Source organism: Mercenaria mercenaria, chromosome 9 (genome assembly GCF_021730395.1).
Source record: "Mercenaria mercenaria strain notata chromosome 9, MADL_Memer_1, whole genome shotgun sequence".
Classification (NCBI taxonomy): Eukaryota; Metazoa; Mollusca; class Bivalvia; order Venerida; family Veneridae; genus Mercenaria; species Mercenaria mercenaria.
This window is the reverse complement of record NC_069369.1, coordinates 54364845-54380454: the sequence shown is the minus strand read 5'-3', so window position 1 is coordinate 54380454 and position 15610 is coordinate 54364845. Positions and strand designations below refer to the sequence as shown.

The window sequence follows — 15610 nt, the reverse complement described above, 5'->3', positions numbered from 1 at the left end:
GCATTTATTTGGATCAAATCAATTTAAGTAAAGGCCTTGAATGTACTAAAAGGAATATCTTAATAAAGCATTATGTTTCCGTGCTCTTTTTTTTTTTAACACTTTTTAAGTAAATCTGTTTCCATTTTCTATAGAAGAGTATACCTTTTTAGCTAAATAGAGAATTAAATTATTTGGTAACTTACAGGGTACATTTTAGCATGAAGCAATTTTCAGATAAAACAAGCTCAGCTTACATGTGCTGTGTTCTAATTAAATTCCATCAAAAGGCTAAAAATGTAGCTTATATCATTCAAAAGCTAGAGTTTTTTTCAAAGCTATAGTCTGATAACATATAGAATCAAAACGTAATGTTAGCCCTATAAATTGTTTCAAAGGTGACATAACTTAAGCAGGTCAAAACCAGCTTAATTACAGACTGAAGTAGTCAGATTCCTGGAATAAAATAGATACTAACTTTGTACATTGTAGGTACAGTAGTGGCTTAATGCACAGCATTTTAGAGATTGTTAACATTGCATGAAAATTCTTATGAGTTGCTAAGCAAGATTGTAATCCTAGTACAGTTCATGAAGAATGTTTTAGTGTGACATGTGGCAAGAATGATTAATGCATGTAACTTTAATACTAAAATTATTTTGCATGAATTAACATGCTCGCTTAAGAGAATAATGCCGCAGTTTACTTGCAGTAATGAGCATTTCTGTATGATTAATGGTAAATAGTCAACTTTAAGTCAACTGTTCGAAACATTTTTAAGAGATAAAGCTCAAATTTTAGGCATCATGCTAAATTTTCATTGATAAACTGATATGTCTTGGATAAAGTTAAAGGACTACTTCAGAATTTCGAACAATACCTTTGCTTATGTAATACAGAATGAAATGCATTTTCTGTTGAACTAAAAATATTGCAGCTTAAATTCCATGTTTGTGTCCTTGAATCTAACATATTTCAGTACGATATAATGTGTTTCTATTTTTAGCACTGCATTATGTACTACCGTATATTTATTGCAGATGTGTTGTTGAGGAGTTTGGGAATGGACTGGGAGTTACATCGTCCATTCTTGCGCAAGTCTGAGACCCTGACTGCCCTCCTACAAGGAGCTGATGATCCACGTCCCCAGCTCTACTACAAGAGTCCCGCGTCCGAGACTTTAGACAATTACATCAAGAAGAGCAATTTCTACAGGTAATTTCTGCTGTTAACCCTTACCATGCTAGACACGATTGGTTCTGCCTTTGCAAACAGTGTAGATCATGATCAGCCTGCACATCCATGCAGTCTGATCATGATCTGCACTATTTGCCATTCAGTCAGTACCTTTTTGATAAGCACCCCTTTCAACAGTAAATGGTACTGTCCAAATTGGAAGATGGACAAGTTCATTATAGGAATTTAGCAGGGTAAAGGTTAAGGTAGGTAGTCCATAATGACTGTCGGTGATTTCAATACGAATACGTTTTCTCTGAATGTAATTTCGGCATTTTCCGGTTATTACTGGGAAGTTGGGAACATCGCTCTTATGAGCTGTATTGACGTCAAAGATGCCGAAATAACAAACTAGAATTATAACGTAATTGCACAGAAAATGTGGAATGTCATTATGGGTACACTGCCAAATAGAGAACATTTTACTGATTGATGTCCATTGGCCCTATTGTTAGTTGTATTTATAAGTGTTATTAATTGCCCATTGATATTGATATTATAAACTTTTCTTGTCATGGAGAGGATTTGTTATCAGTTCAGTTGAAACTATAAAACAAGATAACACTTGGGTTTATTTTGCGTTTTGTTTGTATGTTACTTTTGCGTTTTGTTTGTATGTCATTTCTTAATCGATGATTCATTCCTTCATTTCTGATATTCACCACATGTATACAGCAACTTCCAAATATTTTAAACAGCATTCTGTATCTTTTGCTTTTATCAATATACCAGGGAAATGTAACTATGCAATCAGTTTCTTGCGGTAGATATTTGGAGTTTTCTCCCTTGGACCAGAAATAGAAAGAAATCAGATTGAAAGTTTTAAATCAATAAATTGCAGTCACGGTATGAAACTTTTAATTTGTAGTAATGAGTATCGTGAGATGTCTAACAGACTGAGTACTGTGGAGGGTTTGGAACTGCAAGGTCCTAAAGAGGCAGAGTCAAAGAAGATCGACCATCCATCCCATACCTCTGAGGGTCGTGTGAACAATGTCACGCTTATACAGATAGATATACATGACCCCTATGTTACAAAAACTGGTGAATGATTTTTTTATTTTGATAAAAAAATTAGAATTGCCATTTAATTCGAATGATGAAACCATGGCAATATTTACATTTTAAGAAGTCATATTTAGGATTTATTCAATAGATGTTTTTCAGTGAATTAATGAATTTCTAGAAGTGACATCTAGTAGTTTCACAATGAAAATTTTCAGTGATATTTTTTACTGGTGCAGAATTGGTAAAATTTGGTTAAAAAGCAACATGAAATTAAAAGAAAATTTGTGAACATGAATCATCATTATGAAAAATATTTTTCACTTGTGTCTACGGTACCAGATCTTATATTTTCATGTGTGGCTTAATGCCAACCTGTGAAAATGTTGCATCTGTTATCCATATGATGAAGGATATGAAACAAGCAAATATCCAGTATATACCTCCTGAATGTCTTCATGAGTAGTAGTGATTTTTCAACTTAAATGGTATATTGACTCAGATTAGTTGTCCTTCAGTATATATTTTTGGCACAATCATGAGAATATTTAGGAAGTGCAGGAATGTGATATTGAATACATTTCTGTCATATCTAAATAATTGCAAGTAAATAAAGTAAAAAGAATACATTTCTGTGCGGGCGGCTGATTCTGTAAATTTGTTTCTGAAATTTCATCATAAAAGGGGCAGTTTATGTACTGCTAAACTAAGTTGATACTAGTTTTGCAGCACACAGTTTGTTTTGTAACTGAAATTAATGTATTAAAAAAAAAGTATCTCCAGTCTTTCAAACATCTGGAGAAATTGCTCTCTCTTTTTTTTTCTCATAAAAGGTTGTTTTACAATAAATGATTGGAATTGTATTTCTAGGAATGGCGATCGCTCTCGGCAACATGTACCACGATGATATTGATGTTGATAACGAACGTCTCGCAGAAGTTCTGGCGGCAGCTTGCATATTACAGTTTAAGGCATTAATTAAAGGGTAATTTCAATGAATTATTTACACTTTTTTTTGTAGAAGTTTCATTATAATTGACGATATGTCCTAGGGGAACCCTAGATAATTTTTAATCAACAAGAAAATGTATGTCAGTGTCCCCGCAAGGTTCAAATTTTTACCATATAAAGTATACGGAGAATATTTGAGCCGCGCCATGAGAAAACCAACATAGTGGCTTTGCGACCAGCATGGATCCACACCAGCCTGCGCATCCGCGCAGTCTGGTCAGGATCCATGCTGTTCGCTTTCAAAACCTATTGGAATTAGAGAAACTGTTAGCGAACAGCATAGATCCTGACCAGACTGCGCGGATGCGCAGGCTGGTCTGGATCCATGCTGGTCGCAAAACCACTATGTTGATTTTCTCATGGCACGGCTCATATAAAGTATACAGAGAATATTTTTTGGGGCAGTGTCCTCTTTCCAATGCTTTTGTTCAATGTGTCATTAGTGTCATTTTCTTCAGGCTTAATGGTTATGGACCTGTAAAAGAGTGCACTCAGAAATTTCCATTTCACAACACATTTTTTGTATTCGATTTTGGAATTTTAGGGCAGATTTGTTTGAGCAACATTAACGACAGAAAAATGTATAAGAAAATAATGCACTCTCACGGAGATTCGTGAACACAATTATGGGTTCAATACCTTAACCTAAATTAGCCTGCCGGTGGCAAGTGATTTTGCTTTTGCGACCGGTGCAGACTAAGACCAGCCTGCACTTCGCTATTCAGTCAGTAAATTTTCAGTGAACACCCCTTTGAATAATAAGTGGTACTGTCCAAATTGAATGATGGACCAGTCTTTTTTAGAAATATAGCAGGGTAAAGTATTAAGAGGTCAACTTTGTTCTATATTTTATGAATGATGCTCCATTTTTAGCTTGACTATTCGAGGAATAGTCTAGCTATTCTGCGTACTCTGGCATCGGTGTCTGTGTCGGCATCACACCTTGGTTAAAGAGTTTTGCATGCAAGTACATATGGCTATCATTTAAAGGTATATAGGTTTGAAACTTATTAGCTTGACTATTCAAAGAATAGGGGAGCTATCCTACTCCCCCCGGCGTCGGCGTTAGCATCACATAAATGTTAAAGTTTGCGTACCACCTCAAATATTTTCAAAGTCCATTGAGATATTGCTTTCATATTTTGCATACTTGTTTACCATCATGACCCCAGTCTGTAAAAAGGAGGAGGCAACTCTATCAAGCATTTTGACTGAATTATGGCCCCTTTTCGACTTAGAATAAATGTTAAAGTTTGCGTACCACCCCAATATTTTCAAAGTCCATTGAGATATTGCTTTCATATTTATGTCTCCCCCAGGAGACATATTGTTTTTGCCATGTCCGTCCGTCCGTCTGTCCGTCCGTCCGTCCGTCCGTCCATACGTCACAGTTCATTTCCGAGCAATAACTGGAGAACCATTTGACCTAGAACCTTCAAACTTCATAGGGTTGTAGGGCTGCTGGAGTAGACGACCCCTATTGTTTTTGGGGTCACTCCGTCAAAGGTCAAGGTCACAGGGGCCTGAACATTGAAAACCGTTTCCGATCTATAACTAGAGAACTACTTGACCCAGAATGTTGAAACTTCATAGGATGATTGGTCATGAAGAGTAGATGACCCCTATTGATCTTGGGGTCACTCCGTCAAAAGTCAAGGTCACAGGGGCCTGAACATTGAAAACCATTTCCGATCAATAACTAGAGAACCACTTGACCCAGAATGTTGAAACTTCATAGGATGATTGGTCATGAAGAGTAGATGACCCCTATTGATTTTGGGGTCACTCCATCAAAGGTCAAGGTCACAGGGGCCTAAACATGGAAAACCATTTCCGATCAATAACTAGAGAACCACTTGACCCAGAATGTTGAAACTTCATAGGATGATTGTACATACAAAGTAGATGACCCCTATCGATTTTTGGGTCACTCCATTAAAGGTCAAGGTCACAGGGGCCTGAACATTTCCGGTCAATAACTTGAGAATCACTTGACCCAGAATGTTGAAACTTAGTACATAGTACACAGGATGTACGCTGGAGGAATTTAGTATGCGGGAAATAGTACGCAGCATGTACGCGGCACATACACTTTTCACATGCAAATGAGCCTGCGGTGTACTACCCCTGCGGCGTACATTCTGTGTACTCCTGGTCCGAGTCCTGCGGCGTACATGCTGTGTACTCCTGCGGCGTACATTCTGTGTACTCCTGGCCTGAGTCCTGCGGCGTACATGCTGTGTACTCCTGCTGCATACATGCTGTGTACTCTTGTGGCGAAACTGCTGTGAGAATGTACATTCTTTACCCCACCAACTTTCTTATGCAAATGCTGATCATTTGGACAGAAAAAAACAGAAAAAAGATAAGTGACATGCATCAATAAGTATTTACCCTTACCAAAATAATGTAGATTGATGTTATCAAATAAATTAGTATGCTTTTCTTCATCCACTTTTCAATGAAATAAATCAATTTTTGTAGCATGTAATTTGGTAAACATCTGAAGAAAATGGCGTAACTGCATCAAGGGGAAACAACTTTAATGCAACTGAATATAAGTGTTATAAATTTCGAAGTATCTAAGGTGTACATGCAGTGTACTATTTTCTTGTACAAGTCCCTCCTGCGTACATGCAGTGTACTCCTTAAATTTTCAGAGTCTGTGCTGCGTACTTGAAGTGTACTAGTGACCTCCTGCGTACATGCTGTGTACTCGTCGAAATAGTACGCGGCATGTACGTGGCATGCGGTGTATGTAAAATGTACTCCTCAGGCGTACTACTGTGTTCGCGGCATATACACAGCAAATATGCAGCATGTACGCCACAGAGCCTTGCTTCTGTAAGGGCCGACCCTACCTAACAAAAGTCTCCGACCTTGCTGTATTTTTCGACGCCAGACATCGCGAAATTCGTTGGTCCGACTGACAAGACCGGAAGATTTTGGCGCGGACCGCCGTTTTACGAGTCGAGGCTGGTCCGACTGTCTGTCATACTCGGCCGATCGGGCGAGTGGTTTTTACGTCATAACTTACCAAATTCAGAAATTACATCCAGAAAAATAACCTGGATTTCGTGGAATTTACCCGCGAATCGTAAAGATATCAATACGGTCATGCCGGTAATTTTCCACTCCATGAGCACGTGCGACCTATCGTAATATCTCATTTACATCGCCGTTACTTTTGTTTTAAATATCGACACGTACACGAAAAACGCGCGTAGTGCATTCATTCTTTAATATAATCGCTTCAAATTTTCATCACTGCTTGAGAAGTAATACAGTTTGAATTCTATAACGATTTTAATAAGATATCTACAGAAATGTAGGCAAAATTCTATAAAAACCATCGAACTTTCATATAATTATTTGTAAAATTTCAAACAGCGCGATCTTAATTATTTCTTTATTTCTAAAAGTAAATAAATAATACATACTATGGTCATACAATTCAGACTTTTGACCAGAAAGTACAAAAAAAAAAAAACAGAATTAAAAAATCTTAAATAATGAAAAAGCGGCAGCAATTTAAATACATGGAGTAAAATGATCTTTGGCTAGCAGATTTCCGTAAGAATAGGTTACAAGACCTCGTGGACGTAGATAGAAATGTGGTTTTAAAATAAAGCAGTATGATGTCATGGTTTTTAATAAGAATTAAATGAATCTTTGTACACTTATTTTTTGACACGACTCTATGTAAGATATTCTTCTCACAATAATGTAAATTCCTTGAGGGCAAAATAGTCACAGAGGTAGGATATCTACTATTATCTTTTGACACATTTACCTGTCAGTTAATACGGGATATTGCACATTCGCTTTAAAAAAAAAAAATTAAAGAAGGAACTTTTTTTTATTGATTTCTTCTCAGCAATTTAAAGAACGAGACGGTACGATCAGACAGTGATGTGTCACATGGCGCAAAAACATGACGTAATGTCATGACAATCTCGGGCAACTATACAGCTTTGATCTCCACTTCAGATCCCTTACAGAAGAAAAAGGCCTGCTGCGTACTCTTGCTGTGTACATACAGCGTATATGATGCGTACATGATGTGTACTGAAATCAAGGGCTTCAAATAGTACGCAGGATATACACCGCACATACACCAATAGTACGTTTGTAGTACACTTTTGACATGCAAATGAGCTCTGCCGCATACTACTTGCTGCGTACATGCTGTGAACTACATAGTACACAGGATGTACGCTGGAGGAATTTAGTTTGCGGGAAATAGTACGCAGCATGTACGCAGCACATGCAAATGAGCCTGCGGTGTACTACCCCTGTGGCGTACATACTGTGTACTCCTGCAGCGTACGTGCTGTGTACTCCTGCAGCGTACGTGCTGTGTACTCCTGCGGCGTACATGCTGTGTACTCCTGGCCCGAGTCCTGCGGCATACATGCTGTGTACTCCTGCTGCATACATGCTGTGTACTCTTGTGGCGAAACTGCTGTGATAATGTAAATTCCTTACCCCACCAACTTTCATATGCAAATGCTGATCATTTGGACAGAAAAAAACAGAAGAAAGGTAAGTGACATGCATCAGTAAGTATTTACCCTTACCAAAATAATGTAGAGTGATGTTATCAAATAAATTAGTATGCTTTTCTTCATCCACTTTTCAATGAAATAAATCAGTTTTTGTAGCATGTAATTTGGTAAACATTTGAAGAAAATGGCGTAACTGCATCAAGGGGAAACAACTTTAATGCAACTAAATATAAGTGTTATGATTTAATATTATAGACGATGTGTACGTAGTATGTATTTATTTTGATTAAAATCCATCTGAGAAAATCTAGGACTGGAATTATATAAGCATTTATACACTTTTACGTCCGTAAAAAGTAGCACACCAAAAAATTTTGGATTGATTTTTTCCAATGGGGCAAGCGCAATTAGCCAAAAACGTTCTGAAAATATACGAGCGGCAAATCTGATGAACAACTTTTTAATTTGGTTAGGCCTTAATGAGTTAACATAATGAGCATTAAAGCCTTTATAAAACATGATAGAATGGTGTTTTGCTTAAGAGTTTTCAAATAACAGTGAGAGCTTTTAATTCTTCTCATTCGGGCGCTGTTGAGGCATTATCTTGGTAATTATTTCATGTATTACAAAATGTGATGCAACGAAGTTCAAATAAGGCTTTTCAATTATCCAAGTTGCAGCTCAGAAATCACTAAGATGTAAGCTTCACAAATGAACATTGCAAATAGTTTGGCAAATTTTCATTGTTCAGAATACCGGTAATCTGAACTATTCTATGCTATTAAGATAAAAGTTACTCGGAAATCAAGTTCTTGCTTCCAAAAAAAAAAAATGTACAAATCCTTCCTGCATGAAGTGTACTTCAGACTTTTACCTAAAAAAATTCAAAGTATAAACACCAAAAGAAAATGAACAAGTCCCTCCCGCGTATATGAAGTTTACTTCAGACTTTAACTTATAAAAGAAAAACCAAGTATAAATGCCAAAAGAAATTGTACAAGTCTTTCCCGTGTATATGAAGTGTACTGCACAAATTTCAAAGTATCTGCGGTGTACATGCAGTGTACTGTTTTCTTGTACAAGTCCCTCCTGCGTACATGCAGTGTACTCCTTAAATTTTCAGAGTCTGTGCTGCGTACTTGAAGTGTACTAGTGACCTCCTGCGTACATGCTGTGTACTCCTCGAAATAGTACGCGGCATGTACGCGGCATGCGGTGTATGTAAAATGTACTCCTCTGCCGTACTACTGTGTTTGCTGCATATACACAGCAAATACGCAGCATGTACGCCACAGAGGCTTGCTTCTGTAAGGGATGCAATGATTCCGACACACTTCTTTTGGCTCTTTGAGGGGGTTTTAATTGATGATGAGAAAACAAGGCCAATTACTTAGTTTATCAACAGAATAATTACCGATAATTGTTAATGTTTTTTTTTTTGGTGCCTTTTGCTAGGTAGGGTCAGGTGACCCGAACCACAACATTTTTTTAGGCCTAAATTCGGCGAGTTCCGACTTCTTGTTTAAATGATGATAGTTTAAAATATCCCAGTATGTATTTGCACGTATTAAAAAAGAAATAAATAGTATGGAAAATGTTCAGTCGAAATTTATTATTTTTTGTTTGAAAACGATCTGATGAAGCCTTCATAAACGTTACTGGTTTATCAAACGGGTGCACGAATCGAACTTCAAACAAGCGCGACCTATATATATGTGACCCAGTGCTTCCCTAAAATACCGGTATTCCCCGATGGTACCGCGGTATCGTACCACGGGAAGATGGTACCACGGTTACCGGTATACCGGTAATACCGCACACCTCTAGTTATTCCTCTTTTTAACTTAGAATTTTTTGTTAAAATTTTTGATTAAGTCAGTATCTCTGTTACTGTCAAAGCTATTGACTTGAAACTTAAAATATACTGACGAGATAAAGAAACGCCTCATTGAAATTTGGCGTTATTTTTTTCCTAACGCTTTTAATTGTTGTGAAATGTAGTAAATCTACATGTACTCTGACCGACAAACACAGTGAACAAAAACTCGCGCGATTTCATTCAGCCATTTGTTCACTTCATGTACCTGGTCATGATTTCCTCATGCAGTCCGTGCATGTAAACCATGTGGTTTGATTGAACGATTTTTGCACATGTACATGTGTAATACGACACACAACCATATTTTCAGCTATTCTCTGAAAAAAAACATTAGTTTTCGTAATGCCGAGGCTGAATTCTGAAGAGAGGGCTCAGGTTTTGGCTATGCTTGAATGTGGGCGAATGCAGGAACAAGTTGCTAGACGTTTTAACATCTCTCGTTCGACAATTGTGCGTCTTATTCGACGTGTTAGAGACACGGGAACGTCTATCGATAGACCACTTCAGGTAGACCGCGTGTAACGTCAATACGACAGGATAATTATATATGTCAACGTCATTTACGTGACAGATTTGTGACGGCGCAATCTACGTCACGTATAGTTGTAGGTAACCGCGGACGTCCAATTAGTCGACATACAGTGAGAAATCGACTCAGAGAACGCGGAATTACCTGTCGTAGGCCCTACCGCGGTCTAATTCTAACGTTACGCCACCGTCACCAACGTCTTATTTGGGCCCGCAACCATCGCGGCCAGCGTTGGCAGAACGTAGTGTTCAGTGACGAGTCGCGTTTCAACTTGTGGAACGCCGACGGACGTATCCGTGTCTATAGACGACGCCATGAACGCTACGCAAACAATTGCGTTTTGGAGCACAATCGTTACGGTGGAGGTGGAGTAATGGTGTGCGCAGCAATCAACCATAGGTTTAAGTCCCAACTCGTCGTTTGCCAAGGTAATCTCACAGCCAGGCGTTACATCGACCAGATATTACGTCATGTAGTTGTCCCTTTATTCTGTCAACGTCAAGGATTAGTCTATCAGCACGACAACGCGCCACCTCATGTTGCACGCGTCACCAGGGACTTTCTACAGGCAAGAAACATTAATGTTTTACCTTGGCCAGCGTGTTCACCGGACTGCAATCCGATTGAACACACGTGGGATTATCTCGGACGGCGGTTACGCCAACGTCAACCCCAGCCAGCAAACATCCGGGAACTGGTAGCAGCGCTGCACCAGGAGTGGGCCAGAATCCCACGGTATCTGTTACGCAACTGGTGCGGCTCTATGAGGCGTCGCCTTGCTGCTGTGGTTGCTAGCAGAGGTGGCCACACGCGCTACTGATTTTTCTAATGCAATTTCTCCGACCGGGCTATTAAAATTCAAGATTAAAGCATAATGCGACAATGAAATGATTTCTTATTGACCATAAATTCTTGTAAAGCATCTAATTTGCGAATGGAATTGTTCTTTTCTAATTTTGAATCACTGTTAACGAAAAATTGTATACCGAGTTTGAATGAGGCGTTTCTTTATCTCGTCAGTGTATTTATTATCTGTCAAAGTCTACTCAAGAAGAAACAATCCCCATAACTCTGATTGAATTTTGACAGAGTTATGCCCCTTTTAACTTAGAATTTTTGGTTAAAGTTTTTGATAAAGTCAAATATCTCTGTTGCTATCAAGGCTATTGACTTGAAACTTAAAATAGTTACCTACTATCAAAGTCTACATCAGGAGAAACAATCCCCATAACTCTGTTTGAATTTTGATGAAGTTATGCCCCTTTTTAAGTTAGAATTTTCGGTTTAAGTTTCTGATTAAAAGTCAAATATCTCTGTTACTATCAAAGCTATTGACTTGAAACTTAAAATAGTTATCTACTATCAAAGTCTACACCAGGAGAAACAATACCTATAACTCTGATTTGAATTTTGATGGAGTTATTCCCCTTTTTGACTTAGGTTTTTTTTGTTTAAGTTTCTGATAAAGTCAAATATCTCTGTTACTATCAGAGCTATTGACTTGAAATTTAAAATAGTTGTTAACTATCAAAGTGTACACTTGGAGAAACAATCCCCATAACTTTGTTTGAATGTTGTCAGAGTTATGCCCCTTTTTAGCTCACCTGAGCCAAAGGCTCATGGTGAGCTATTGTGTGGAACCAAAATTTGTAGTCCTGTTTGGCGCCATATAACTTATACTGTGTTGGTGCGCCGTAAGACCCAAATAAATAAATAAATCAGTGTCAGTTGTCCGTCGTGTGGTGTGCGTCGTGTGTCCGTCAACATTTTCTAAAAAAATCTTCTTGAAAACCGCTGGGCAGAATTACACCAAACTTCACAGGAATGATCCTTGGATTCCCCCCCCCCCCACCTTTCAAAATTGTTCAAAGAATTGAATTCCATGCAGAACTCTGGTTGCCATGGCAACCGAAAGGAAAAACTTTAAAAATCTTCTTGTCCAAAACCACAGGGCCTAGGGCTTTGATATCTGGTGTGAAGCATCACCTAGTGGTCCTCTACCAAAATTGTTTACATTATCCCCCTAGGGTCAAATATGGCCCCGCCCCGGGGGTCACATGGTTTATAAAGACTTATACAGGGAAAACTTTGAAAATCTTCTTGTACAAAACCACATGGCCTAGGGCTTTGGTATTTGGTATGTAGCATCATCTAGTGGTCCTTTACCATAATTATTCAAATTATCCCCCTAGGGTCAAATATGGCCCCGTCTTGGGGGTCACATGGCTTATATAGACTTATATAGGGAAAACTTTGAAAATCTTCTTGTACAAAACCACACAGCCTAGGGCTTTTATATTTGGTGTGTGGCATCATCTAGTAGTCCTCTACCAAGATTGTTGAAATTATCCCTCTAGGGTCAAATATTGCCCCGCCCCGGGGGTCCCAAGTTTTACATAGATTTACATATGAAAAAAAGTTTAAAAATCTTCTTGTCTGAAACCACAACACTTAGACCTTTGATATTTGGTTTGTAGCATTGTCTTATGGTCCTCAACCAAAATTGTTCAAATTGTACCCCTGGGGTGAAAAGAGGCCCTGCCCTGGGGGTCCAAAGTTTTATATAGACTTATATAGGAAAAAAACTTTAAAAATCTTCTTGTCTGAAACCATAAGACCTATGCTTTTGATATTTGGTATGATGCATTGTCTTAGTAGTCCTCTACCAAAATTGTTCAAATTATGCCCCTGGGATTAAAAGAGGCCCCACCCTGGGATCACTTAGTTACTATGTGAGTTATATAGGAAAAAATACTTAAAAAATCATTTGATCCTATTTCCAAGACTGTTAAGTAATAATTACCTGATGACCCCAAGTAATATGATGTCACTTGACTGTGACCTTGACCTACTGACCTACTTTCTTGTTTTTTAAGATACAGCCTTGAAATTTTGATGACATACACAGTTTTGCACACCAGTCGTAAAACTGAATATCATTGGCCATGAATGTGACCTACTGACTTTATTAATATTTTGTCATCAGTTTGATATTTGAAACATTTCCCGTCCCTAGATTTGCCACCTAATGCCACTCTTTGCCACTTATTTCCATGAAAAAAGGGTGGCAGTTGGTGGAAATAGGTGGCATTAGTTGGCGTTTGGTGTAATTCAGCTCTTTTTTCATCTAAGTGGTAAATTTGCCACCAATTAAGCCACTTTATTTTGGTGGCATTTAGGTGGCATTAGGTGTAAATTTGAACATAGTTTTTCTTTATGGTGGTAGAAAGGTGTAAAATTGGTGGAAAGTAGAACATAGTTTTTTTTCATGGTGGAAATCGAGTGGCGTTTAGTGGAAAATAGGGACTTAGCAAATTTTCTTGGTGGCGAATAGGTGGGAAAAAAACTTAGAAATTTTTGTGATGTTTGATTTAAAAGAGAACTGTAAGACATTGGATTACCCTATACAAAAATCTTCACATGGACTCAGGTTGGAATCAAGGTATAGTGGACTTCAGGCCTAATTGACACGGAACCTGACTTTGCTAAAACTGCACATTGACAACAGCTCGTAGAACACAAAATGCTCCCCGCCCCCATTTGATGCGTTCAGTAACTGTACAAGAAACAGAAATCATTTGGTCACTGTGCACTGGATGTTTGATGTACTACCTTTAAATCAATAATTATGGGCCATTTACCAGTCATAAGTGACTTCTGTATGAAATGTGATCTTAGACCAAAGCATTCTCTAGTTATTGGGCAAAAAATGTTCTAGTGTTCTGGGTCAATGTGACCTAGACCTTTGACCATTGACTGACCTCAAAATCAGTAGGGGTCCTCTGCCGGTCATGATCAACCTCCCTATATAGTTTCATGATCCTAGGTCAAAGAGTTCTCAAACTAACATCCGAAAACAGCTTAACTGTTCCAGCTCACTGTGACCTTGACCTTTGACCTACTGAACTAAAAATCTATAGGAGTTATCTGCTAGCTATGTTCAACCTTCCCATTCACTTTCATGATCCTAGGCTCAAGAGTATTAGAGTTATCATCTGGAAACTGTTTAAATGTTCCAGGTCGCTGTGATTTTGACCTTTGACCTACTGGCCTCCAAGTCAATATGGGTCACTGCTGGGCATGACCAACCTACATATAAAGTTTCATGATCTTAGGCCCAAGCATTCTTGTGTTATCATCCGGAAACCAATTGGTCAACATACCAAATGACCGACAGACTGACCAACATCTGCAAAACAGTATACCCAGGCTCCTTCTTCAAAGGGTTTCATTAAAATCAGAATAAGTCTATGCTGACTCTAGCTGGACAAAAATAATATTCAGAATGGTATACAGAAAATTTGAATTTTCGTTCTTTTGTGAGACAGAATATTTATTGCTTATTATAGCTTTGCATTATATTCAATGAAAGACAGAAAAGGTGGAAAATAGGTGGCAACTAGTGGAAATTGGCTGTACTAGCTGAATCTGAAAAGATCATTTTTAAATGTGTCTGCAGTGTATTTTTTCTGCATGAGAGAAAGTTGGTTAAAGATAAGATTAATGATAGATCAAGTTACAAGCTCCCACACAAATGTATAGAAACAACCCCAGGTGGAATTTGGGTCAGTTAAGATTTATATATGCAGGCAAACATCAGGTCAGATGCAAAGAAATAGTTCTTGCCTATTCTCTTCATTAATTGAAAAAAAAAGTGTTTATAAAAAGGATGTTTTTACAATAGCTTTTCAACTTAAGGATTTGACACCTTCTTTAGCTGACCAAGAAAGTGTATGTGTGGAATCAATTTATCTGTGTAATAATACCAAATTTTGAAATCTGGCATTTGATGAGTCAGCCTGGGAGAAACTGGAAACACATTGTGAGAGGTAACAATATTATACTGTTTATGTTTTTTTTTTTAATTATTACTGTCTTTAACATTGTCTTAATTACTCTTAACAAATACTTGAATTTGAAACAACATTTACCAAACTGCTTTGAATTTAAGTCAAAAAATCTCCTTCTATGTCTTAGGAAGTTTGGCAGATGGATAAATCCCAGATATATTTTCTGGAATATAGCTCAATCATGTTTATAACACTGTTTGTAAAATTGTATCATTTTGTAATTTTTTACATTATTGATTAGCACTTAGGATACAATATGTACTTTAAACTGTTCATACCAGGTACCTTCTGTGAAAAAAGTCGACTTCGTGACATGATATGCCTGCCTGACTGTTTATACCTGAGCAGCACACAGCTTATTACTGCATAAAAGAAACATATCAAGATAGTTTTGAATCAGGTAAATATTATATGTTTTTATAAAAGCTAATGTTTAAATAACCCTTATTTTTTAAAGAAATACACCAATTAATAGAAATTCCTGGCATATTATATGATAAATATTAATTATAAATGTGATGAAAAACCCAAGTGCTATTACTACCTTTTGCCAAAGGCGGAGGGATATTATTTTTGGTGTTGTCCTTTTTTATCTGTCCGTCGGATTAACTGA

The 15610-nt window shown here is 37.7% G+C and overlaps 1 protein-coding gene across 4 annotated transcripts in view; it reads left to right on the top strand.

Annotated features, from left to right (window-relative positions):
* The window catches only part of LOC123547164 (BTB/POZ domain-containing protein 16-like), a 97543-nt gene that overhangs the window by 44066 nt on the left and 37867 nt on the right, over positions 1–15610 (top strand). For all 4 annotated transcript variants that reach the window (XM_045334063.2, XM_045334060.2, XM_045334061.2 and 1 more), the window contains 3 exons: positions 1020–1194; positions 2084–2259; positions 3091–3205. In XM_045334063.2, coding sequence (XP_045189998.2) covers positions 1020–1194; positions 2084–2259; positions 3091–3205 — 466 coding nt within the window. The remainder of the gene's footprint in view (positions 1–1019; positions 1195–2083; positions 2260–3090; positions 3206–15610) is intronic.